Source organism: Acipenser ruthenus, chromosome 43 (assembly GCF_902713425.1).
Source record: "Acipenser ruthenus chromosome 43, fAciRut3.2 maternal haplotype, whole genome shotgun sequence".
Lineage (NCBI taxonomy): Eukaryota > Metazoa > Chordata > Actinopteri > Acipenseriformes > Acipenseridae > Acipenser > Acipenser ruthenus.
Genome location: NC_081231.1, coordinates 3,619,800 through 3,647,516, shown reverse-complemented (window position 1 = coordinate 3,647,516; position 27,717 = coordinate 3,619,800). Strand labels below are relative to the sequence as shown.

Here is a 27,717-nt window from a genome sequence, read left to right as displayed (position 1 = left end):
CCCCACCTGGGATTGAACCCATGACCCTCCAGTCAAGAGTCCAGAGCCCTAACCACTACTCCACACTGCTGCCCCTATGGCTCCCCTCACTTTTTTTTTATTTTTTATACCAGGTCTTCATTAATTTTTATGATTTAATGAAGCCATATTTAGTTCACCACTGACTCCCCTTTCATGTTCCAGTATTTCTTATATGTAAAAGTTCACTCATTATAGAAACCTTGGATTTCAAACCCCCCAAACATTAAAACTCACATTAGTTGCCAAAAAGTAATTTCCTTCAATTACCCACGCGCCTGGTACCGTTTCGTTTCAAGCAAAGATACGGTTAACAAATTAATTACATTCTCTTTGGCAGGTCCTGCTATATGCCTGACACAGACTGGTACTATTATGCTTTGACTGAAGTTTTTACTTTAAGCTAATTTCTGCACTATATCCTCTTATTTTCAAACTTAACAGTTCATCTGTTAAAATAAAACATTTACACTTATATTCTGTTTGAATTATTCTAGAATACCCGTGTTTAGCTTAAAGACTACTTTCAGATCAAGCTTACTTCTCTAAATAAGAAACTTGATGCTTGCGTCTGCCTTTCTGTTCAAGATTATAAACCCTGGCAGCACCCGTAGCTCAGACAAAGACAACATTAGCTCATTTCACAGATGTTTCTTGGTGGCACTGGTTTCACCCGATGCGGGGAATCTTTAGATCTGCGAACCATCGGAACCGGAAGTTCCTTTGTTTGAGCAACTTGGAGAAAAAGACGAGAAAACAGAAGGAATAGAAGATAGAGAGAGAAAGAGAGCGGTGAGTTATTGGAACTGAATTCACTACAGCCGCTGGAAACCCCGTGTGTGGAACGGGGGGGGGGGGGTAATGTATCGTATTTATATTCATGTTGGGTTAATCAGAGATGGCTATCGGCGGGCCCGTCTGTAGTACTACAGGAGATTTGAATTGCACAGTTTGTCCCGCTCTGTGCAGCGCCGTCCCGTTTGTAACACGGTGCATGAACTGCATTCTGCTGTCCGGTGCCAGTACTGTACGGGCACCGGCTTTGTTAATAATAACAACACAATGACCGCTGCTTTCTATACGATCGCAGTGTGCTGTGTGTCAAGTAGGGTTACAAGCTGTCACTATCTTCATAGTTATACTATATTTATATTAACTCTATATTGCTATGAATTTTTTAAATTGAAGGGTTGACCAATGTGAATTGAACTGGATGCAATATTTAAATAATATTGTTGTTGTTCTTTTGATGCATTTTATTTAATATATAATATATTTATTGTATTCATTTTAAATGAATACACATAATTAACACCAAACGTGATATATACAGTTTTATATAATCTACTTGACTTCGCTGTCGCACAAAACACACACACACACACACACACACACACAAGTATAACTTTTAAGATTGTGCTTTTATTTAACAGTGAACTCAGTCAGTCAGTTAGTGATTAATAACCTTTTTGCTTCATGAAATTAAAGATACATAGTAAAAGAAATTCAGTCATAACATACTTTGTAAAATTGAGATCTTCAAATCTGTGTTCATTGCAAAACCAAAATAATACAATAAATAAAGGTACTCTAATTACTCTGTTTTTAAGTTAGTAAAATGGCAATACGTAAATATGTAACTTATTTCAAGTGTGTCTGATTCATAAGATGTGCAACACTGAAACATAGATTCTTTTTCTCTATATTCTCTGTCGGTTGCTAGCGCTGCAAGATATACATTTTTTACAAAGAGAAATGGATAAATCGGATATTCATCTGCTTAAAATACAACAATTTGCTCAGACACTAAAATGATGCTAAAACAGAAACTTAATGTCTGTACGCACTTGTTTGTTGCCTCATTTTGCTGGTTAATCTGTGCAGCTGATGACTGCAGTGAACTCTGCATATTTGAGATATATTGCAAGTGTTGTGTGTAGAATTTATGACACCCCTTTAATTGTGTCCAGTTGTAATATGGGAATAGCATGCTGCAGCTCCTATGCTCAGTGTTAGTGGATTCCTGATCTGACAGCATGCTGCAGCTCCCATGCTCAGTGTTAGTGGATCCCTGATCTGACAGCATGCTGCAGCTCCCATGCTCAGTGTTAGTGGAGTCCTAATCTGACAGCATGCTGCAGCTCCCATGCTCAGTGTTAGTGGAGTCCTGATCTGACAGCATGCTGCAGCTCCCATGCTCAGTGTTAGTGGAGTCCTGATCTGACAGCATGCTGCAGCTCCCATGCTCAGTGTTAGTGGAGTCCTGATCTGACAGCATGCTGCAGCTCCCATGCTCAGTGTTAGTGGAGTCCTGATCTGATAGCATGCTGCAGCTCCCATGCTCAGTGTTACTGGAGTCCTGATCTGACAGCATGCTGCAGCTCCCATGCTCAGTGTTACTGGAGTCCTGATCTGACAGCATGCTGCAGCTCCCATGCTCAGTGTTACTGGAGTCCTGATCTGACAGCATGCTGCAGCTCCCATGCTCAGTGTTACTGGAGTCCTGATCTGACAGCATGCTGCAGCTCCCATGCTCAGTGTTAGTGGAGTCCTGATCTGGCAGCATGCTGCAGCTCCCATGCTCAGTGTTAGTGGAGTCCTGATCTGACAGCATGCTGCAGCTCCCATGCTCAGTGTTAGTGGAGTCCTGATCTGGCAGCATGCTGCAGCTCCCATGCTCAGTGTTAGTGGAGTCCTGATCTGACAGCATGCTGCAGCTCCCATGTCCAGTGTTAGTGGAGTCCTGATCTGACAGCATGTAACCAAGGGTGTAGTCCTGTGGGAGCGTCCACCTCTCACTTCATGGGCAGGGGTAGCGCAGACCCCATGCTACTTCTCTACACTAGACTCTTGTTGCATTATTCATTTCAGTGCATATATGATTAGGGTGACCAGACATCCTGGTTAACCATCAAAGGTCCCAGTGTCCTGACATTTTTCTCAAGTCCCGGTTTTCAGCCACTTCTTGTAGCGCGACGCACTCAAAATACTGTTTGTCAAAATAACATAAACAACTGCATCCTAAATAACTTGGGTATTGGCATCTGCAGTGAAAACAAAATAAAATAAAAAAGCAGGTACTAGGACAAGCAAGAGCGTTATTTAAGCATTTGAGCACGAAGGAGCGGGCTTAATCATGTGGTAATGCCTGCCTCGTGCAGTTACAGGAAAAAAAGAAAGGAGAAAACGTATTTAACAACCATCTACATTATTATTATTATTATTATTATTATTAATAATAATAATAATAATAATAATAATAATAATAATAATAATAATAATAATGATAAACTCAAAATAAGTAGTAGCTATGGTTATATAACATGATATGGCAAGTTAAACTAATTAACCACAAATTTTACTCCCGGGGGTGTACTGAAATTAGCTATCTGCTTAAAACAAAAAGATAAGAGTAAGAGTGAGAGGATGACTATTTAAATAAACATTAAATAGCCCATATTGCAATGGTTTAATTAGTCTTATAAGTTATTTTACAATGTGTCCCGGATATGATCTTTGAAAATCTGGTCATCCTGTATATAATGCCAAAATATTAAATTAAATCTTTGTCTCAGATTTCACTTACATTTCATGTAAAGTAAGCCAAGATATTGACCATTTTTTCATCATTTTAAAAACATACGGTGTGTGTCATTTCCATTGGATTCTAATGTATGTGGCTACCGTTAGCATCTCTATAGCCATCAAACACAGACATTACTACTCCCCTGCATGTAACACAGACAGCTCTACACCTGCATGTAACACACACAGCTCTACACCCCTGCATGTAACACACACAGCTCTTCACCCCTGCATGTAACACACACAGCTCTACAACCCTGCATGTAACAGACAGCTCTACACCCTGCATGTAACACAGACAGCTCTACACCCCTGCATGTAACACACAGAGCTCTACACCCCTGCATGTAACACACACAGCTCTACAACCCTGCATGTAACACAGACACAGAGGACCCACCTTTATGCCAAGAAGATCCATTGTCGGAGCCATCATTAGTGGTGTTGCAGACTTTGGTCACTGGACGCAAGCGAGGATCCACATCCAGATTGCAAGCAACTTTGTTTCTTCAGGCATACCCTAGAGCATATGCAGGTCCCGTCCCGATACAGAAAGAGAAGATGCAGGATCTTCTCAATATGCTGTTTGTTTTGCTCACATATGTTCATTCTTTCTGTGAGGGATTAGAGTGAGACCACTGAGCAAGCTAATTGCGGCTGCTGTTCATGGTGGCCCATCTTACTGTTGACAGTGTTATGGATGGGGTTTCTAGTCTTGTGTCCAGTCTTGTTATGAGTTATCTGGTTACAGGCACTATTGCTATGAGTTATTGTTCTAGGCACTATTTTACAGGTTATCTGGTTCTAGGCACTATTGTTGGTTTTAAGAACATAAGAAAGTTTACAAACAAGAGGCCTGCCTTGCCTGTTTGGTTGTTAGTAGCTTATTGATCCCAGAATCTCATCAAGCAGCTTCTTGAAGGATCCCAGGGTGTCAGCTTCAAAAACATTACTGGGGAGTTGGTTCCAGACCCTCACAATTCTCTGTGTAGAAAAGTGCCTCCTGTTTTCTGTTCTGAATGCCCCTTTATCTAATCTCCATTTGTGACCCCTGGTCCTGGCTTCTTTTTTCAGGTCGAAAAAGTCCCCTGGGTTGACATTGTCTATACCTTTTAGGATTTTGAATGCTTGAATCAGATCACTGCATAGTCTTCTTTGTTCAAGACTGAACAGATTCAATTTTTTTAGCCTGTCTGCATACGACATGCCTTTTAAACCTGGGATAATTCTGGTTGCGCTTCTTTGCACTCTTTCTAGAGCAGCAATATCCTTTTTGTAACGAGGTGACCAGAACTGAACACAATATTGTAGGTGAGGTCTTACTAATGCATTGTAAAGTTGTAACATTACTTCCCTTGATTTAAATTCAACACTTCTCACAATACAGTCACCTCCAAAATTATTGGCACCCTTGATAAAGATGAGCAAAAAAGGCTGTATAAAATAAACAACACAGGTAATTAGCTATATTTTATGCTATATTTTATAGCTTCCCCACATTGTCTAGATGAAGACATTTCTGAGTCAACATAAACTCCTATGTCTTTTTCATAGATTCCTTCTTCAATTTCAGTATCTCCCATATGATATTTATAATGCACATTTGTATTGCCTGCGTGCAGTACCTTTACACTTTTCTCTATTATATGTCATTTGCCATGTGTCTGCCCAGTTCTGAATGCTGTCTAGATCATTTTGAATGACCTCTGTGCTGCAACAGTGTTTGCCACTCCTCCTGTTTTTGTGTCGTCTGCAAATTTAACAAGTTTGCTTACTCTACCAGAATCTAAGTCAATGTAGATTAGGAATAGCAGAGGACCTCATACTGATCCCTGTGGTACTCCACTTGTTACCTCACTCCATTGTGAGGTTTCTCAACATTGAGGTTTCTAATGTTGCATTTGTATTTTCAGACGTCAGATATTATTATTATTATCTTTCAATATACCGTTATCAAATAAACTCCATGGCCCAAAACTACCCAAAGAAAATAAACATGAGCACGGTTTTCATATTGCTGACTTAATAAAAACAATAACGTCAGAGTACTATAAACCAGTACAAACACATTGCGTGCTCAAGATTTCTGATGCAGAAATCAAAAGAATGAATCCACTCATACAGCCATTTTAGGTAAGCTTTCGATTTTCAGTTTTATCTTTTAAGGTAATGTTCATATGTACATTACTGGGCAAGGGCATCTGCCAAGAAATAATAATAATAAGGCCTATTTAATTTCACTAAATCGGGGAAAGCATAAATGTGTGTTTATTGAATGAAGTTAGAGGTATACGTGACCAAGCAAGTCATCTCGGCCCTGTAATATACACAACGCTTTATTATTGAAGTGGATGGGAAACGGCAAACTCTATTTGCAAGATATAAATGGTAAAACAAACCAAATATAGGAATAGACTGTTTTTTTTATTGCCATAAATGAGCTGCTAGCCGTGGTTAACGGTATACAAGAACAACGTTCAGAATTGCCGACCTGCAGACAAGGTATGTCGCTCGCATTCCTCATGCCTGCGTGGTTATTTTCTCCAGCTGGAGGCTCAGAATCGGGCCTCAAACCACTTATTCTTCCTCCCCACAATTTCTTTCATTACACACCACACTCCTGCTGTCCTTATTTAGTAAAGACTACTCATACATACAGGCCTATTTCGCGATGGTTATGTCATCTGCAAATTTAACAAGTTTGCTTACTATACCAGAATCTAAATCATTAATATATATTAGGAATAGCAGATGACTTAATACTGATCCCTGTGGTACACCACTGATTACCTCGTTCCATTTTAAGGTTTCTCCTCTAATCAGTACTTTCTGTTTTCTACATGTTAACCACTCCCTAATCCATGTGCATGCATTTCCTTGAATCCCTACTGTGTTCTGTTTGAGAATTAATCTTTTATGCGGGACTTTGTCAAAAGCTTTCTGGAAATCTAAATAAACCATGCTCAGCGAAGCTGACCCCAGAACAAGCACAAATGGTGTACATAGGTTTTAAAATAAATTATTATAGTAGCAAGCCTTTTAAGATCTTTGATACAACATTTTAAATTGTACAACTTTTCAAATGTATTACAATGACAACAGTTTTATTCTAAATTATTTAGCAAAACCATACTTAGTTGCCCTAAAGAAAGTAATTAAAAGAATGTATTTTGGAAACATGAAATATTTGAATGAAATATTCCTTGTCATGTGATATATATTGTTTTTCCACTAAATCAGAAATTGCTGGCGATATACTGTTCTTCCACATTACATTTTTTTAAATTGTCTGTAAAATCTAAATAATAAATCCCTCTGAAAAACAAATTTAAGGAAAAATAAAGGCTTAGAGAAGGATGCATATGATTCAGGTAATGCATCAAGCATTTAAAAAGTTTGCGCAGCTCAAAACTAGTGCACATATATGGTTCTTCATCTGAACGATTCAAATATTGACACAGGCTTTTTAAGGGAGAGGCAGTGTTTTTGTGTTTCAGGCACCTAACTGTGAAATAACTTTTGTTGCATTTGCGACCTTTTTAGTCACAGTCTGCAGCCCTGCTTACAGTCCATATCTCACATCGAAAATCATTATTTGGCTTTGGGGTCGTACTTTGTTTACTTTCACAATGAGCAAGAAATTAAATCTCCATGATCAATTTTATGACAGAGACGTAAAACTCTAAATAATTCCGGAAAATACCGACAGCGCACTGATGATGCAGGAAGTTGGCGTGACGTCACTAGGGGAACACATACCAGGAGCAGAGGAGAGATACACATGACTTCAAAATGTGAAAGCGATCATTACGAATTTTTTTTTTTTTTTATAACACTGTTATAAAATATAATTGGATTGTAATGTGAAATATGTGACATATAGACTTAAAGAAGCATCACATCTTGCATACTTTCTATAAATTTAAATCTGTAATGGTTATCATAATATCTACAGTAAATGTGTTGTTCTGCGGCACAAAGGTACTCTAAATACTCAGATGCAGAATGTTTTTTAAAAGTTAGTAAAATGACAATACATAAATATGTAACTTATTTAAAAAGTGTCTGATTCATAAGATGTGAAACACTGTATGTGCTAGACTTCCACAATTCAGATTTTCAAGAACTTGTGTGACTCTAGAAATCTACCCAGAGTGTTTTTCTAGAAACATAGCTAACGTAGTGAGAGAAAAAAAACGATTTGTTCAGTTAAACTTGTTGTCCCGGCACCAGGCGATATGAATTCCACACCCTGAGAAGAGTTGTCAGATGTATAAATGTAGACAACAGCACCTGTTTCTGTACATTTTCGATATGCACGTTTTCAATACTCCCCTCCATTTCTGATGACAAAATTGAATCTTAATTGGCACGGAACGCACACCAGACACAAATGACAGGCTTGCTGTTGATTTAAACACTTCCGCCTCTGTGTTTTGGGAGGGGAAATGTCTTCACACAAGGGGTGGTTGATATGACGTCATCGGGCATGCACTGCAGTTCAAGGTCTATTCTCGCATATGGGGCCAAAGCCAGCCTAGCTCTGTGCTCAAGTGTAAACGGGGGCTCAAATGATAAGAATCTTTGAATCTGATCGAACATAAGCAAGTTCAGGTGTAAACGCACCAATAGAGAACAGATTGTAATGATTCATTTCATGTTCTTTTTTCAGGACTGCCTTATCTTGGTGAAAGCCAAGGAACAAAGATGGAGGTTCTGGAATTGGTACATATCTGCATTAAACAGGAGATGCCTGAACTGGAATCTGTCCACATTAAAGAAGAGGAGACTGAACTGGAGTCTGTCCACATTAAGGAAGAAGAGACTGAACTGGAGTCTGTCCACATTAAAGAAGAGGAGACTGAACTGGAGCCTGTCCACATTGAAGAAGAGGAGACTGAACTGGAGCCTGTCCACTTTAAAGAAGAGACTGTACTGGAGTCTGTCCACATTAAAGAAGAGACTGAACTGGAGTCTGTCCACATTAAAGAAGAGGAGACTGAACTGGAGCCTGTCCACATTAAGGAAGAAGAGACTGAACTGGAGTCTGTCCACATTAAAGAAGAAGAGACTGAACTGCAGTCTGTACACATTAAAGAAGAGTCTATTGACTTGTTTAAGGATTCAGAAAACCTATCCCGACCAAAGATATCACGTCGCTGTACTGAATGTGGTAAGAGCTTCAGTCGGTTAGGAAGCCTAAAAACACACCAGCGAATTCACACTGGAGAGAAGCCGCATCAATGTACTGAATGTGGAAAGAGCTTCTGTCAGTTAGGAGACCTAAAAAAACACCATAAAACTCACACTGGAGAGAAGCCATATTACTGTACTGAATGTGGTGAGAGATTCAGTGAGTCAGGAAACCTAAATAGACACCAGAGAATTCACACTGGAGAGAAGCCGTATCACTGTTCTGAATGTAGGGAGAGCTTCAGTCGCTTAGAAAACCTAAAAACACACAAGCGAATTCATACTGGAGAGAAGCAGTATCACTGTACTGAGTGTGGGGAGAGTTTCAGACAATCAGATACCCTAAAAAAACACCAGCGAATTCACACTGGAGTGAAGCCATATCACTGTACTGAATGTGGGAGGAGCTTCACAGAATTGGGACACCTAAAAACACACCAACGAATTCACACTGGAGAGAAACCGTATCACTGTAATGAATGTGGGAGGAGCTTCATTGAATCGGGACACCTAAAAACACACCAACGAATTCACACTGGAGAGAAGCCGTATCACTGTACAGAATGTGGGAGGAGCTTCATTGAATCGGGACACCTAAAAAGACACCAGCGAATACACACTGGAGAGAAGCCATATCACTGTACTGAATGTTGGAAGAGCTTCAGACAGTCGGACACCCTAAAAAAACATCAGCGAATTCACACTGGAGAGAAGCCATATCACTGTACTGAATGTTGGAAGAGCTTTAGACAGTCAGACATCCTAAAAAGACACCAGCGAATGCACACTGGAGAGAGGCCGTATCACTGTATAGAATGTGGGAGGAGCTTTATTGAATCAGGACACCTAAAAAAACATCAGCGAATTCACACTGGGGAGAAGCCATATCACTGTCATGAATGTGGGAGGAGCTTCATTGAATCGGGACACCTAAAAACACACCAACGAATTCACACTGGAGCCAGCCTCCCACCCTCCCAGTCCCTCACCTCTCCACCCTACTTGTTTGAATGTGTGGAGAACTGACTTATTCCTTGTCTCTCTCTCTCTCTCACATCCTGCAGTAAATGAGGGAGGGGGAACAGGAGTGAGAGGCAGCCTGAATCCAGAGAAACTGAGAAGGGGAGCATGTCAAACTGAAGGAGACAGACTAATTCTTTCAGAATGAACTGGAGAGCCCTGGGATTCAGCTCCACTCCTGCCCCTGAATTGGAAATGAATCTCACTCATGCTGTGAGGATTTAGGACAGAGTTACAGGGTCATGCTAGTTAAAAGGGACACATTAGAAATATATGCCTTATATGTGTGATATGAACCCAACATATTAAACAAAGCTGCCAATAACATATATTATATTTTTAAAATACAATTTGAGCTATAAATGGCATTGCTGTCCCAGTGTCGGTGCGTACAGTAAACGATACAGAAGTGAATTGTTTAAAAGCACCCAAAAACTAAGAATATCTTTATGGGTGTTGCAGCAATGTGTGCTTTATCTTACTAGAATGGCCTCTAAGCTATTGCACCAGTGCAAACATAAACTGAAACAACCTTGTGTTTTTTAATTATGTGTTTTATTTCAAGTGGTGCACATTTTGCATTGGAGCAAATGTGGTTTTGGTTTTGAATGAATTTAAATGAATGGACCTGCTTTGCTGAGTGTTTAAATACTGAGAGACTCCAAGCTTGTTGTCTGCTGGAGCCCTACTTCAGTGCAATGGGATTGCAATTCCTATGTTTTTTTATTGGGTAGATTGCTGTATGTCCAATTATTATGACAGACCCACAATAGTAGAGCTGTAAAAATATACTGTAAAACGGAAAAGGTTCAAGCAAACAAGTTAAACATCTGCAAAACATACATGCTGCACATTACCATTATTAATACATGCAGAGTTTATACAGTTTATGAATAATTGATCTAAACAATCTGCAGAATGAAGTTGCCTTAGTAACAGAGCTGGTGCTTTTGTGGAATCACCATTAGTGTGAATTCATTTTGGGCAAAATATGGCTTGTTTGCTTGTATTTTGTATCAGTATGCTGTCATTAGAGTGACAATACAGTACATCCTAAGCCAAGCTTTGCTATTTAGAAAGGATTTCATTCACATTGAGTTTGAGTTCCTGTACATTTTCCAGTATCTCTATGTATATAAAGGGTGTGTGAGAAATTTGTAGTTGTAATTGAATGTACTTTGTAAAATGACATTTCAAATCTTAAACTATTAGACTTCAGATGGTGTGATGTTAATTAAGTTTGTCTTCCCCCTTCCTTCCTTCCCCCTTAACATTCTCTAGCCCTTTGCGGTCCATTTATTCAGCGCGTCTCAGGCACGTCCGGTCCAATTTATTTTAAACGCGCTGTTTATTTTCCCCGCACTGTTTAAAAGTATTTTTTTCACAGTAAAACAGGTTTAAAAGGCACTGCATATCAACAGGACACTCAGTATTGCATATCCAGCCCCGCCCCACCCCGTTTTTCACATACCTCTTCATAGTAGTGCATACCGATAAATCATCTCCTGATCACTCGTTTTTATCACCAAACTCCTCAATAATGTGATCCAAGTAATTTTATTATAATAACATCTCAAAAAGCTCTGCAAATGTCTGTGATATTCTTTGAGCGCTGGATGCAGAAGCAGCTATCCTTGTTTGTCAGTGTTATCTCTGTGGTGCAGGGGCTATTTGTATTGCTCAGATCTGTCCCCTTTTTTTCCCGGTTCCTATCGGTCTCACTAGGCCATTGAAAGATTTTCTCTGCTTTTTCCGGAGAAAAAATGACTAGAGACCTGTGCTTGACATCTTTTTGATGACCGGAAAGGGAAAATTGTAATGTCGGACCTGGTCCGACATAAGACCGCAAAGGGCTAGATCTACTTCAAAGGACTAGATATTAGTAAAGGAGGGTAGTAAAGATTTCAGTTGGTGAACAGTTTAGATTACCTGTTGTGCTGAGCTCCGTGAAGTTGCCCCACCTACAAACGTTGAGTCGTATATCATTTGTTGTGCCGTTAAAACAAAAGTTTGTGCCGCTATAGTTTTTAGATATTAACAATATTTTTTTAGGGGAGTGACGTCACTCAGCCCCCCTTCAATAATGGAGTTGAACCAAGCTTGTCTCATTTGTTTGTGCTATGTTTGTGTTGGTCACTGCTGTAAAATGAATGTTAGTGCTGTTTTCCTTCAAGATTTATTCATGATTCTGTATAGGGTTTGTTGTATCTTAAAATAAAATAAACTTGATTATACTGAGTTTGTATTTTTAGCAGTATTAGCAATAAAAAGTAAGTCTGTGAGCGTACGTGATTTTTTTTTTTGATCCCACGATATTTGCGATGTGGAAATTATCCATGTCATATCAAAATATCGATATTGGTGCCCACCCCTAGTTTAAACCAAATATGGGTCATTCGTTTATGTTGCTTACACAAGTCAGTACTATCAAAATAAATATGAATAGCAATGGAAGAAAGTCCAGTCTTTATTTCATCACTAGCATAGCTTTATTCTTGGGGGGTTTTTGTGCATCTCAAAATGTTCAAGTTCTACTTACTATATTCAGTCCTCTTGCCTTAAGTGTATGTATATTATGAGCACTGATATACTGTGAAAAACCCCAATATGTACAATTACTTCCCTAGTGCTGTTCACACCCCCCTTCCCAATATGCACTGTCTTAAAGGAATACTCTGGTAACACAGCACTGACCAGCTGACCTAGTGCTAACGAATGGTATTATTATTATTATTATTATTATTATTATTATTATTAACAGTATGTACAAAACAATAATTACATTTACACAGGATATCATGGGTTATCGTTTGAAAAATGTCCATCTCTGTCACCGAATGAATAGTCCCACCCGCCAGAATAATACACAGTCCTGTGAAATACAGCCCCCGACGCATTCCTTATGAAATGTTCCTCTATTATTATACTGATTCATTATTAGCCTTTATATGGTCTTACTAAATACTATAGATAACTAAAAGAAACAGGTGTGATAACATCCATCATCTTATCATTGTAACACAAAGAAGACTGTTGAAGATGAAATATGTCCATTGTTTCCATGATTTTCTGACTGCTTTATGTCCTGGATGTCTTAGCCTGCTGTGCCTCAGATGTCTCAATGCTTTTAAACAACACTAAAGTGGAAACAATTTTAAAGACAATTAAAGACAGTAAGTTTACCTTTGGTATTATAGTAAATAAACAAGATGTGGAGTAGTGGTTAGGGCTCTGGACTCTTGACCGGAGGGTTGTGGGTTCAATCCCAGGTGGGGGACACTGCTGCTGTACCCTTGAGCAAGGTACTTTATCTAGATTGCTCCAGTAAAAACCCAACTGTATAAATGGGTAATTGTATGTAAAAATAATGTGATATCTTGTAACAATTGTACGTCTCCCTGGATAAGGGCGTCTGCTAAGAAATACATAATAATAATAAAGATACATTAATGGTAAACAATGTCCCCGATATTTTCTTATCTTTCTTAAACTAATTAAAGGCATGAGCAAAAATGGGTACTTGCTCAAAAGTAATATTTCAAATGATTTTTGAGATTCTGTAGAAAAGTATTTTATTTTTTTATTCTTGTTCTATTGTGCTTTTTTTAGTACAGCTTTATAAACCTTTGTAATGCTGGTCCTACTACAGAAGGTACTGGTTCTGTGGCTCTTTTGTATTTCTTAAAATGAATCTTAAGTGCGCTTACACTAGCGTCTGTACCGGAATGGTTCGTTTACACTTGCTTGAAACAGCGGGGGGTACTTTTCACAGGAGCATGTGTACTTTGAGGGGGACAGAAAAAAAAGCTGACGCCCTGCCGTAGTGACGACATAAACGAGCGCCATCATTTGAAATTATCTCCAGCCCAAGCAGTGGACCTTGAAGACTGTTGAAAGAAATTTGGAAAGGTGAACGATAATGAATCGTATTTGACTGGTTGTGGGATGTGTGTCAGTGAATATTTAATAGCATTACTTACTGATTACGATCTTGAAAACGTATGGCAGGAATTGCTTTATGATGACGTTTCTGGTTAGCATGCAGTGCCCGCTGTGCATTTTCTTCAATCTTTCCAGAATAAGTCCTCTGCACATTTACACTGAAAAAAGGGACCGGAATCCGTCCTCTTGTCCTCTCGGTCCAGAATACGAACTCAAAATTTGAGAGCTTAAGAGGACTGATTCCGGAACGTGCTCAGTAGCGTTTACAAGAGCAAAAAGAGACCGGAATCCGTCCCCTTGTCCTCTCGGTCCGGAATATTTGTGCGAGTGTAAACGCGCCTGTTGTATTCTGTATAAAGTGTTGTTTAATACTTGGCACTTTTCATATGAATTACTGCAAGAACCAATCAGCAGGCACAACCACATAGCTCAAGGACACAAAGCTGAAAACTCAATTTTACAATGTATGTTTTGTTCTGTAAGAAAATGTACCATTTTTCAATTACTTTTCTAACTGTTGAACACCTACAGACTATCATAAAAATGACTTTCACTCACAGTTTTTTTTTATTGTTACCTCAAGAAGACACAAGACAAAATATTAAAACAGAAGCTCTTTTTTATTAAGTGGTAAAATGTAACATATACACTATATTGTAACTCCTAGTATTCACTAGTTAGGGTGGACAGTTTGATTCACTTTCAATATGTGCAGTCGATTGCCTCGGCTGCCTCTGCACCACGTTTGCACACGTGTTTAATCGCTTTACGTCTGTCCGTTCCAGGAATCTTTTTCCCCAGGATGATGCTAGAAGTTCTATTAAAAGAAAAATAAGCGTTTTTCAACGAGACAGAGGTTTAACTATTTTTTCCCCTGTTGTAATCACAGCCATTACCAGTTACTTCATTTTTTTATAAACTTCATGCTCGTACAGTTGCGTGGTTTCCTGCAACTAAAATCAGCACAGTGGCGTTCTTTCAATTATTTGTCCATGAAGTTCGTTATTAGCAGCAGCAGAGCAAAAGCAGCAGTTGATTTGACTTTAACACAACTGCAAACTAAAGGGCAGATAAAGCGAGGTAGGCTCGATGGGATGCGGTAGTGAAATACTTAAACACAGCATATAACATTCTGACGTGTTTCCACATTAGCGATTCATTTTAGACTACATTTCACCACAACAAAGCTCGTTTAGTTGCATGTTGGGATAATTCTGTATTACGAAATGCAGCAAGTAGCCCCGTATTTCAAGGGACAGTCCTGTATTTCAGTCCCTTTTTAGGTGTCCCTACTTATTCTCAAAAAATGCTGATTTGTCCCTGTGGTAGGGTGTGGGCAGACACAAGACAGACACAAAGTTCAAATATGAAACGCCGGCACAGGCGCCCAGATTTATTAGGGTGAGCTTGGCTGGCAGGTGTTTTGTTATAGTTCGGGGCACTCTACCAACAATGGTATTGTGCCCCGTCTTCATACAGCACACACAGGTGTGTAATCCAAAGGAACAATAAGTGAAAAGGCGAAAGGAAAAAGGAAAACAAAATACTTTAAGGAAAAACTACAAAATAAAGTGTGCAGGTTTTTACTGCGGCTCGTTGCTCCCTGTAGTGGTGGGAGCCCTGAGGAACAGACACTGCTCTGCACCCTCTCATACACTGTGGGACGGCTCAGTCCCGCTAAACTCGCTCAATAAAAACAGTGTCATAGTAAATAACCCGTGTGTCTTGCTTGCACCCCGGGTCTGTAAATCTCGCGCCGGAATTGCCTCTCCGAGTCGCTGCTCCAAAGCCTCTGATATTCAGGATTCTGCCGTGAAGTCACGCTCCACTGTGTTTCCTGTATGAGCCAGAGAGGATACAAAACAGTACCTTTTTATTAATTCATTCACCCCGTGTAGTCCCACCTCACAGCTGAGTCCCGTCAACAAAACATTGCCTGACAGTGTGGGAATACACGGAGAATACGAACCCCCTACAGGCTCCCGCATGCACCTGACGGTCAGTCCAAATCCCTCCCCTCTCACAGTCCCGTATTTCAGACGTCCCATTTTTTCAATAGGATTTCAATGGGTTTCTATGCGAAGCTAGTGCGGTTTCTCAATGCAGCAATGTGCTTTGTACAGGCACTGCTATAAACCTTTTCATAACAGACTATCTATCCAATCCACTCTAAAACCAAATAATGTTGCAATGAACTTGCAGCGTTAGTACAGAGCTGCCTACTAAGTTGCTGTGACAGAGATCGAATGATTCTTGGTGTTAGATCTCCCTCTCGACCTGTGAGGGCACAGTGTAATGGGAACAGAGTACCCTTAACTAAATGGCACGACAATTTATTCCGTAGGGTAGGTGGAAGTTGGTCATTTAGGAAAGGGGCGCAGCTATGGTATCCAAATTCATTGACCCAGACGGTAAACGGTGTGGCATCTGAGGATTGGATGCGCTCGTTAAACTAGGGGTCATAGCTGACGTGATCTGTTCCTTGATAAATGGTTAGAAACAACCAAGGAACCTGTGAAACCGTACTGTAAACTGTGAGTTTGTTTTGTCTGTTAGTGTTTGTTATAACTGTCTGTTTGTTTTAAACTAGACTTCCTATAACACGATCCGGAGCTGTAGCAGAAGCCAGCATAAACCTGGACATCACTTTCACCCCTGCATTTCCACCCGATACGCATGACAGCGTCAGTGATACACTGTCGCTGGAGGTGAAAAGCGCTCAGTGCCTCCTGGTGGTGTATAACACCTGTAACATGTTAAACCAGCGCTCAGTGTCGCACCGCCGCAGACCAGCAGCCAATTGCAATATAGAAAGTGTCACATGACAAGTGTTCGTGTGGTGTTTTAGCTTGCTGAAATCATTTTCTTTAGAAACTTTATTTTTATTTTTTGATGGCGCACATTGTCGAAATTCTTTTTTAATATTTATTTTCTGTTAACATTGGTTTATGGATAATCCTGTTTGCTTTTAAACCAATTAAACTGTTTCAAAAAAGAGACTATTCTTTAGTCCATTCATTTTAATTCCGTACATGGTCTTGTTGTACTAGTGCTCAAATATACACTCCCTTTTTTCTTTCTATATTTACCCGAAACCTCGCTTAATATAATTTTAGAAAATGACATGTCAGCACTGTACTTGCATCCAGAGCGCGTCTGCCGATGAAAATAAAAATACGGCTAAAAACAAAACAGTATTCGGTTCAACAGAGGCAGTTAGTAACTTAAAAACAAATAAGCTAAGTGCTCCGTGTCTGTCTGTACAGTTTGAATTTTGAATGTGCCGCCCCTGCTAGCTCCGCGACGCTCAGCCAATAGGCAGGGACGGGACGTTGAAAAGAATTGTTGGAAATGTCGTTTTAAGACCTTGAAATATACCTTTGCTTCTAAGACTCGCTCCCACATATCCCACAATTCTTGTCAACGTCCTTTTATTCTAATACAACTGCTCAGAGAAAAAGTTTTTTTTATTAACAAGTAATAAAAAATATTCTCAAAAAGATATATGTCAGAATTATTGGCACCCCTAAAGATTCTTATAAATAAAATCAAACAAAATTAAATCTGCATTAACATTCTACTTTAAGTTCATCTCAGTCTTAAGCAACTGTATTGTGGCCTTCTGTGGCTTCCTGTTTCACTGGGGTATAAAAATGAGGTAACACGCATATGAAATCCATTTGTCATCCATCACCATGGGGAAAGGCAAGGAACTCACAAATGAAAAGAGACAAATGGTTGTTGACCTTCATAAATCAGGCAATGGGTACAAAACAATAGCTAAAAAACTAAATATACCACTTACCACTATTAGGGCAATAATTAAGAAGTTCAAAACCACTGGAACAGTGGTAAACTTGCCTGGTAGAGGACGCAAGTGTATCTTGCCCCCACGCACAGTGAGGCAGATGGTTCGGGAGGCAAAAGGAAATCCAAGGGTCACAGTTGGACAATTTCAGAACTTGGTTGCATCTTGGGGTCACCAAGTCTACAAATCTACAATTAGACGCCACCTCCATGCCAATAGGCTATTTGGAAGGGTTGTTAGAAAAAAGCTTTTATTGAGAGCAACCAACAAACGTAAGCGCCTGAAGTTTGCTAAACAGCATTGGCACTTTGATTGGAACCGGGTGCTATGGTCAGATAAGATGAAAATAGAGCTCTTTGGTCATGCACACCAGCGGTGAGTTTGGCGTCAAAAGAAGGATGCGTGTGCAGTAAAGAACCTCATACCTACTGTAAAATATGTTGGTGGATCTTTGATGTTATGGGGCTGTTTTGCTTCCATTGGTCCTGGGGCCCTTGTTAAGGTCAACGGCATCATGAACTCTACCCAGTACCAGGGCATTTTAGCCAAAAACCTGGTTGCCTCTGCCAGGTGGCTGAAACTTGGCCGCAAGTGGATCTTCCAGCAAGACAATGACCCCAAGCACACATCAAAATCCACAAAGAAATGGTTAATTGACCACAAAATCATCATTTTGCAATGGCCATCTCAGTCTCCGGACTTGAACCCCATTGAAAACCTGTGGTTTCAATTGAAGAGGGCAGTCCATAAGCGCAGACCGAAGGATATCAAAGATCTGGAAAGATTCTGTATGGAGGAATGGTCTAAGATCCCTCCCAATGTGTTCTCCAATCTCATTAAACATTATAGAAAAAGACTCAGTGCCGTTATCCTTGCAAGGGGAGGGTGCACAAAGTACTGAAAACAAGGGTGCCAATAATTGTGACACTTCATTTTTTTTGGAAATAAATTCATAATTTGAGAAATGTGTAATTTTGGTTGATTCCATTGAATCATTAATAAAGTCAAATATACTCCACATGTTGGAAAATTACAATATAGCTCAGTACTGGTATTATTTATTTTATACAGCCTTTTTTGCTCATCTTTATCAAGGGTGCCAATGATTTTGGTGGTGACTGTATATATAATACATACAGTCTATATAAAGATCACTACACAATATTTGCAGCAAGTTGGGCACGGTTTAAGCGAGGCATTTCAGAATGACTTTTTTCTGTCTATGAGATTCTGATTCGCTCTAAAGCAGCATGGTGTACTTTTGTGCCAAATCAAATGTTTATTTGAATTGCTTTTTTCCCTTACATGTTACCCTGAGAGCTGGTTTGTTTACTTTTTGCTGTCTGAAACTTCTATACGGAGGCTGTCACACCTTGAGGGGCACATTGACTGGAGAGGGGGTTAGTTCGTTTATTTACCAGCGTTCAGTTTTTTATTCATACAACTACCTCTTTAATTATTCCTTTTCATTTACTTGTATTGAATTCAAATTCATTTACAGCTCTATATCCAAGAAGAAATCAGTAACTAACAGGATACTCAATTGCTAGAAATACTTAATAAAAAAGAACTGCAATTGAGAAGCTAAAAACGTATTATTTCAATAATTAGCTAATTAATAAAAGGTTTTCAGTTGACCAATTGCTGTTGTATGATAGACAGATAGACAGATAGATAGATAGATAGGTATATTTTTGGGGGTCTGTATTCTGAGTGTAATTCGGTGAAAAACTGAATTACAAGTTTTTTGAGAAACGCGGGAATGTACAGTGCCTTGCATAAGTATTCATCCCCCTTGGACTTTTCCACATTTTGTAGTGTTACAACCTGGAATTAAAATGGATTTAATTAGGATTTTTTTGTCACTGATCTACACAAAATAGTCCATAATGTCGAAGTGGTGAAAAAAATCTACTTATTTTTCAAAATTATTTACAAATAAAAAACTGAAAAGTCTTAATTGCATTCACCCCTTCACCCCCTTTGCTGTTACACCCCTACATAAGCTCTGGTGCAACCAACTGCCTTCAAAAATCACATAATTAGTTGAATGGAGTCCACCTGTGTGCAATTACAGTGTCACATGATCTCATATTAAATACACCTGTTTCTGGAAGGCCCCAGAGTTTGTTAGAGAGCATATCTAAACAAACAGCATCATGAAGACAAAGGAGCTGTCAAAACAAGTCTGGGATAAAGTTCTGGAGAAGCACCAATCAGGGTTGGGTTATAAAAAAATATCCCAAACTTTGAACATCCCCCAGAGCACTGTTAAATCCATTATTAAAAAATGGAAAGAATATGGCACAACTGCAACTCTGCCTAGAGAAGACTGTCCACCAAAACTCAGTGACCAGGTAAGGAGGGCATTAGTCAGAGAAGCAACCAAGAGGCCAATGGTAACTCTGAAGGAGCTGGAGAGATCCACAGCTGAGATGGGAGAAACCGTCCATGGGACAACTATAACCCGGACGCTCCACAAAGCTGGGCTTTATGGAAGAGTGGCGAGAAGAAAGCCATTGCTGAAAAAAACACATATCAAATCCCGTTTAGATTTTGCCAAAAGGCATGTGGGAGACACAGCAAACATGTGAAAAAAGGTTCTCTGGTCTGATGAGACCAAAATTGAACTTTTTGGCCAAAACGCAAAACGCTATGTGTGGTGCAAAGCCAACACTGCTCATCACCCTGAGAACACCATCTCCACGGTGAAGCATGGTGGTGGCAGGGACTGGGAAACTGGTCAGGACTGAGGGCAAGATGGATGGAGCCAAATACAGGGAAATTCTAGAGGAAAACCTGTTTCAGTCTGCAAGAGACCTGGGACTGGGGTGGGGGTTCACCTTCCAGCAGGACAATGACCCTAAACACCAGCCAAAGCTACACTGGAGTGGTTTAAAAACAAGAACCTGAATGTCTTAGAATGGCCCAGTCAAAGCCCAGACCTCAATCCAGTTGAGAATCTGTGGCAAGACTTGAAAATTGCTGTTCACCAACGGTGCCCATCCAACTTGACAGAGCTTGAGCTATTTTGCCAAGAAGAATGGGCAAAAATTGTAGGATCCAGATGTGCAAAGCTGGTAGAGACTTACCCAAAAAGACTCACAGCTGTAATTGCTGCCAAAGGTGCTTCTACCAGGTATTGACTAAGGGGGGAGGGTGAATACTTATGCAACCAACAAATGTGTCACAATAAAAAATATTTTGCACCTTCAAAGTGTTAAGTATGTTGTGTAAATCAAATGGTAAAAATCCCAATTAAATCAATTTTAATTCCCGGTTGTAACACTACAAAATGTGGAAAAGTCCAAGGTGGGTGAATACTTATGCAAGGCACTGTATCTGTTTTATTATTATTACGTCACTGTGTGAATGCCGTGGCACGAGACTACAACTGAGGGGATGTGAATAAAAACAAACACGCTGGCACAGCCACGCCGCTTCACAAATACAACACACACATAAAACAATGCGCTCCTACCACACTACAACCCGGACCTTTCAAAATAATACAATATAACAGCGCTCTGTAGTTTATAAACACATTGTAGAGCTCCATGCAGACTCTCTCACCTCCTCTCTGCTCTCCCTCAGTGTCTGAACGGATAAAACAACGCGCTCCTACCACACTACAACCCGGACCTTTCAAAATAATACAATATAACAGCTATAAACTACTAAACGGGTCTGCCAGTTCCACAGAACGGGGAAGGGGATGCTCTGCGGAATGAGGAATAAGAACATAAGAAGAACATAAGAAAGTTTACAAACGAGAGGAGGCCATTCAGCCCATCTTACTCGTTTGGTTGTTAGTAACTTATTGATCCCAGAATCTCATCAAGCAGCTTCTTGAAGGATCCCCGGGTGTCAGCTTCAACAGACCCTCACAATTCTCTGTGTAAAAAAGCGCCTCCTATTTTCTGTCTGAATTCCCCTTTATCTAATCTCCATTTGTGATCTCTGGTCCTTGTTTCTTTTTTCAGGTCAAAAAAGTCCCCTGGGTTGATATTGTCAATACCTTTTAGAATTTTGAATGCTTGAGTCAGATCACCACGTAATCTTCTTTGTTCAAGACTGAATAGATTCAATTATTTTAGCCTGTCTGCATACGACATGCCTTTTAAACCCAGGATAATTCTGGTCGCTCTGCTTTGCACTTTTTCTAGAGCAGCAATATGCTTTTTGTAACAAGGTGACCAGAACTGAACACAATATTCTAGGTGAGGTCTTACTAATGCATTGTAAAGTTTTAACATTACTTCCCATGATTTAAATTCAACACTTTTCACAATATATCCGAGCATCTTGTTGGCCTTTTTCCCCCACATTGTCTAGATGAAGACATTTCTGAGTCAACATAAACTCCTAGGTCTTTTTCATAGATTCCTTCTTCAATTTCAGTATCTCCCATGAAATCAATTGACCTGATAGCACCTGTACTCAAAGAACATGTCTTGAAATGGCAGCAACATAAATGCAACAAGTACTGTTTAAGATCCAAGAAAATCAAAAACAAGGTGGTGATAGTTTGTCGCTTTGGATTACCCAGAAAAGAACAAACTGTGGTGGTAATCTAAGATTTGGCTGAGGCCATTGTGGACGGAAAGCACTCAAACCTCATGACAGACTCTATGATCTACCACGGAGTATTACTGAAGGCAGAACCAATGACTGCAATCCAGCCATTTTGCTAGCTTGGGAAGCCAATATGGATATTTAGTTCATTGGCGAACAATTTACAACCCTCAACTGCTGCATTACAAAATACCTCTCCTTATTGTACATCCATCTTTGTCTGTTTGAGATTTTCCAAACTGCTAACACAGATGATGGCTGGTTTGGAAAAAATCAACATCTTACTTCTGGGGGATTTGCTACAGCTTCCACCTGTGAATGAGAATCCACCTTATGTGCCAGTTACTCAAGAGGAATTGCACAAACTGACTGGCTCCATGGGATCTGGGGATCTGTGGATCTGTGGAATTTGTTTGCATATGATGAACTCACACTTAATATGCGCCAGAAACAGGACAGAACTTTTGGTAACCTTCTTAACCGTGCCCGACTCGGAGCCACCAACCAAGCTGATCACAGATTGTTGACAACTGTAGGCAATGCAAAACTTTTCTAATCATGAAACCTGAACTTATTCAATCAGCAGGAAGAATGATTGCAGTCCAACTTATGCTTTGGGAAACCAAACCAGATGGGACCATTACAAAGCGACACAATGCCATGTTTACTGCTGTGTAGAAGAGCAAAATTACTGTGGACAACAGGAATTACCAATAATCTTCCATTATCATACACCAAGGGCAGGGTGTTACTTCAGGACACTGTGTGTCTGTTCTTGCTGTGGGTACTACTGGAAAATGGGTGCATGCAAATGATGCACTTATTGAAGTCAAACCATGGCCAAGAAATGCAAAGGACATGTATATGGCATTTTATGAAGAGATCTAATGCTTTACAAATGGCTTACATTGGCCTAACTTCATAACACCACTATATTGAGAAATGTTTTTTTCCAGCATTAAAATGCGTTAGTATATTACCCTTTAGCACTGACATGCATATGTACCTTTTTAACCATTCATAACATTTTTGTACCTACGTAAATATCAATAGCAATGCCTACCAATATTGTTTTCACCACTGATGGATGTGCATTTGCAACTAAAAGAATATTATTATTTATTTCTTAGCAGACATTTATTTCTTATCCAGGGTGACTTACAATTGTTACAAGATATCACATTATACATTATTTCACTTTTTTTTTTTTTTTTTACATACAATTACCCATTTATATAGTTGGGGTTTTTACTGGAGCAATCTAGGTAAAGTACCTTGCTCAAGGGTACAACAGCAGTGTCCCCCACTGGGGATTGAACCCACAACCCTCCGGTCAAGAGGCCAGAGCCCTAACCACTACTCCACACTGCTGCCCGAACATGTTTACACTTTTAATACTGTCAAAAAAATATCTTATACCATTACTTTAAAATATTTCCTCATTTCTGTTTTATTACTCTCTTGTCTTGTCTGTCTATTTACTGAACACATTCTCTAATATTTCCTTCACTTTATTCATTATTTGACGAAGTAAAAAAATATAACATTAACAAAATGTCAATGTAAAAAAAACAAGTTAGAAAAATGCAACAGCTGTTTAAAGGGATGATATCAAACACAAAAGCCCAAGTTAAGAGAAGCAATTGGGGCAACCTTGTCAAGCATCAAGCAAATAGGCACAATTGGAAAGATGCTGGGGCCCAAGATTCACACAATTATTGCTTCTAACTTTCTTATTTTTTGATCGCTCCACTTCACATTTAAATGCTCTTTGTACAACTTCAAGTGGAAGTGGAAAAAAACACCTGCAACAAAGCTGGAATTGCATTGCTTCAGTTGGTTAAAATATTAGTTTGGGTTTCAATTTACTGTCTATTAATGGTATCGGCTTCTCAATTCAGTCTAGCTAAAAACTTACAACGGGGTTCCCTTGTCTATAAAACCACGCTTAGGACAATTCTCACCTGGATGGTCATCAGATAAATCATATACGATCACCTGTCGAGTCATGGCAGGAAAAAAGTGGTTTCAATGGCAGATCTGAACTTAAGCCTCCTTCAGGGTAGTCTTAAAGTTAAGACCTAATTAAGACCAAAATTCCATTAAGACTCATTCGTGAATAAGACTTAAATTCAAATTGACTTAAGTCAGCCTTGTGAATACAGCTCCAGGAGCAGACAGCATACACAGACAGCAGTGGTGGCAATGGAAATCACTCTGCTATTGATTTTAAAATAAAACCGTGAAACCATGCCAGTTTGGAAATCACTCTAATATCGTTTTCAAAATAAAAAAGTGAAACCATGTCAGCTTGGAAATCGCTCTGCTATCGATTTAAAATGAAAACCGTGTCAGCTTGGAAATCACTCTGCTATCGATTTAAAATGAAAACCATGTCAGCCTGGAAATCAATCTGCTATCGATTTAAAATGAAAACCATGTCAGCTTGGAAATCAATCTGCTATCCTTCTGGTGGTACTCAGGGTTTCAGCCTCAAACCCACAGCACTATCTGACACAGAATATCAGAGCATGTGCCTGAGACAGCTGCGTAGCTTGATCCACTTGCAGGGACATAGTGTCAGCCATATGATGTAGTAACATCCCGCATTCGGAGGGGTGAAGCTCATGTCCAATCAGTTCTTGACCTTGTTGAAAACAATTGGATTAATCCCTTTGGTTCAAGTGATGGCGATCTTCTCAAAGCCCATCAAACAGACAGAGAGTGAAGAGGGGTGAAGGTTGTGGAATCTCCTTCTCCAAAACACTGCAGCACATAGAGTCAAAGACTGGAGGCGTCTCCTGTCATGCCCAGCGAGCAAAGAAAAGCGGACCCATTTCTGTGCAGAGGACTGGCAAGAAAAACAAGAGCAAATTGGTGTGAAATTGCTGTATGTGACCTACGGAGGTGAATGGCTCAGACAGCCACGGACCTAGTTACACGATCCTGCACACCCAACAAGCTAGCTGCTGCCCCCCTTATTAGCTTTATTAACATGATCAATGGTCCTCCCTTTAAAGGGGTGCTGCTAACTATCTTTAAAATACATGATCTTACCTTTTGTTAGCTTTATTAATATTGTAGCGTTCTGTGCTATGGGGGTGAGACAGACTCGGGGGAGACCAGATGAGGATCCACGTACTTTTATTTTTCTTTTAATAAACACAACAAATCCCTGTTTGGGCTGGGGTTCACGCCAAAATAATAAACTCTATCTATCTGTCTCTCTCTATTACACCGCAGACTCACTGGGGGTTCACACACTGTTTCACAGACAAGCACTCTCTCAGCTGATACTCTGTCTCTTACAGCTCTCTCCAGTCAGACATCCACACGCATTCTCACACTCGCGGCTTTAACCACTTACCCACACAGACTCTTATGGGGGACATCACTTTGAGTGCATCCTGACTAATGTCTGACTGCTAGTCTGTGATGGTTGATTCTAGTGTGCGCAGATCTGCTTGTCTTTTGATGGTTGATTCTAGTGTGTGCAGAGCTGCTAGTCTTTGATGGTTGATTCTAGTGTGTGCAGAGCTGCTAGTCTGTGTTGGTTGATTCTAGTGTGTGCGGAGCTGCTAGTCTTTGATGGTTGATTCTAGTGTGTGCGGAGCTGCTAGTCTGTGATGGTTGATTCTAGTGTGTGCAGAGCAGCTAGTCTTTGATGGTTGAGTCTAGTGTGTGCAGAGCTGCTAGTCTGTGATGGTTGATTCTAGTGTGTGCAGAGCTGCTAGTCTTTGATGGTTGATTCTAGTGTTTGCAGTGTGTCTACGAAGGCTGTTTGTTCTTGTGAAAGCTCTGCTTTGGGAGTTGCTCTGTGACAGTCTGTTGTTTAAAATGATTTTTTCACGTGGCTCCACAGTGGATTGGTTTATCAATAGGAATCTTATTCCCATCCCTGTTACTAGATCATGATAATAGAGACATTAGATGGAAGCTGCTGATCATCCAATTGGATTATATAGATTGTATAAAGTAATCTAGAATGGGAATAGGTTTTAATTATAAAAAGGTCTGCATTATATATTAATTATAATTCATAATAATGAAGAAATGAAAGAATGTGGCAGGGTTGCTCATTTTATTTACACCGTTATGTTTATCTTAAACATACAGTTCTAGTGTCAATAACTACAGGACGTGCTTTACAATATAGTCTGTGTGTTGTAATGAAGTCTGCCTTACTTTGTCTGTCTCTGAGATTTTGCTTTGCCAACATACAAGGAATTAAAGAAAACAGCTCCTTTCTCAACCTGGTGTGAGATTTATCTGTTTTATTTAAAACTGCTTCATCTTATCACAGCCCGCACTGATATACAAAGTGTATTTCCTGTCCAAGCATTATTATTATTATTATTATTATTATTATAATTTTAATTATTATTATTATTGAGGGTTGGTATGAATCCAGGGCAGCACACTGAGGGTACAGCTGGTTCCACACAGGGCTGATGACGAGGGCTGGCTGAAAACCGTGGACCAGTATTACAATGGAGGCAAGGCTGATAAATATCATATCACATCAGTACTGTACATTAGATTACATTACAACCCTAAACTGCACCAGCAATTTTTTAAAGAAACTACAGGTGTACTGGCTCTGTGTTTACTTTATCTGAATAGAAAAATGATAAGAAATTATAAGAAAGTTATTTTTTTGTAAAATATTGAAGATTATACCTTATTAACACAACAGAATCAATTTTGTTGCATATGGTGCACTGTTTGCTTTTCTGCGTGGACGTCTTGGGCATAAATCTGCACTTTCGGCAGACCGGAAATGAGACATCAAGAGTTTTCATAAAAGTAAACAATGATTTCGTAAAATGAGGACAAATGTATACAAGTAATTGCTAACATGTTCTGAGAAACACATGTTGAGAATCCATGTAAATCTTTATTTATGTTAATAGAGGAAGCACAATATGATAAATCAACATGAGAAGGTGTCGTACGTTTTCATGTAACTGTCTGTCCCAACATGTTACGTGAAAACAAGTCTCTTGTGAGATAGAAATAAGAATACCAGTTTCACAAATAACATAAACAGTTTACACATTTTATATTGTTTACATTAGTGTAGAAAAAGTGTGGCTTTTATTAGTTAAAACTGAGATATATGAGATAATGTTGATCAGATACCTCTGTCTGTCCGAGCTCCCAGATGTTAGGTGAATTTCTCTTGCAGCTCATAGCTCTCTGTGACGCCATGTGTACATCCTCTCGTTTTCAAGGCGGGCTTTCAAACGATAGCCTTCTTTAAAGTGTATGCTGAGGAGAAGTGCCGCTACTTTGTGAACATTTTCAGTCTGTCCGCTAGTTACGTGAGGAAGAGGAATTGCTTAATAATTCTCTGTAATATACATTCTACATTCTAATTTTGCTTTAACAATTTACATTTTCATAATCACAAGTGTTTGAGCTGTGTAATAAGAAATTTAGCTTTTTATTAGATTGTTTATTTATTGACTGAGTCCCCTATTTTTCTTTATTCAGTGTGTCAAGAGTACGGACACTTGGTAATGAATCACTTAACAGTGACAGAATTAAGATCCGTCCAAATTATGTGAAACTAG

General features: G+C 39.5%; 1 protein-coding gene across 1 annotated transcript; it reads left to right on the top strand.

The window, feature by feature from the left end:
* Positions 1-632: 632 nt before the first annotated feature.
* Positions 633-13,245, top strand: LOC117398386 (zinc finger protein 501-like). The gene is made up of 2 exons (XM_033997373.3): positions 633-810; positions 8,276-13,245. Exon 2 carries the CDS (start codon positions 8,311-8,313, stop codon positions 9,820-9,822), a length of 1,512 nt encoding a protein of 503 aa, XP_033853264.3. The 5' UTR covers positions 633-810; positions 8,276-8,310; the 3' UTR covers positions 9,823-13,245.
* Positions 13,246-27,717: the final 14,472 nt, after the last annotated feature.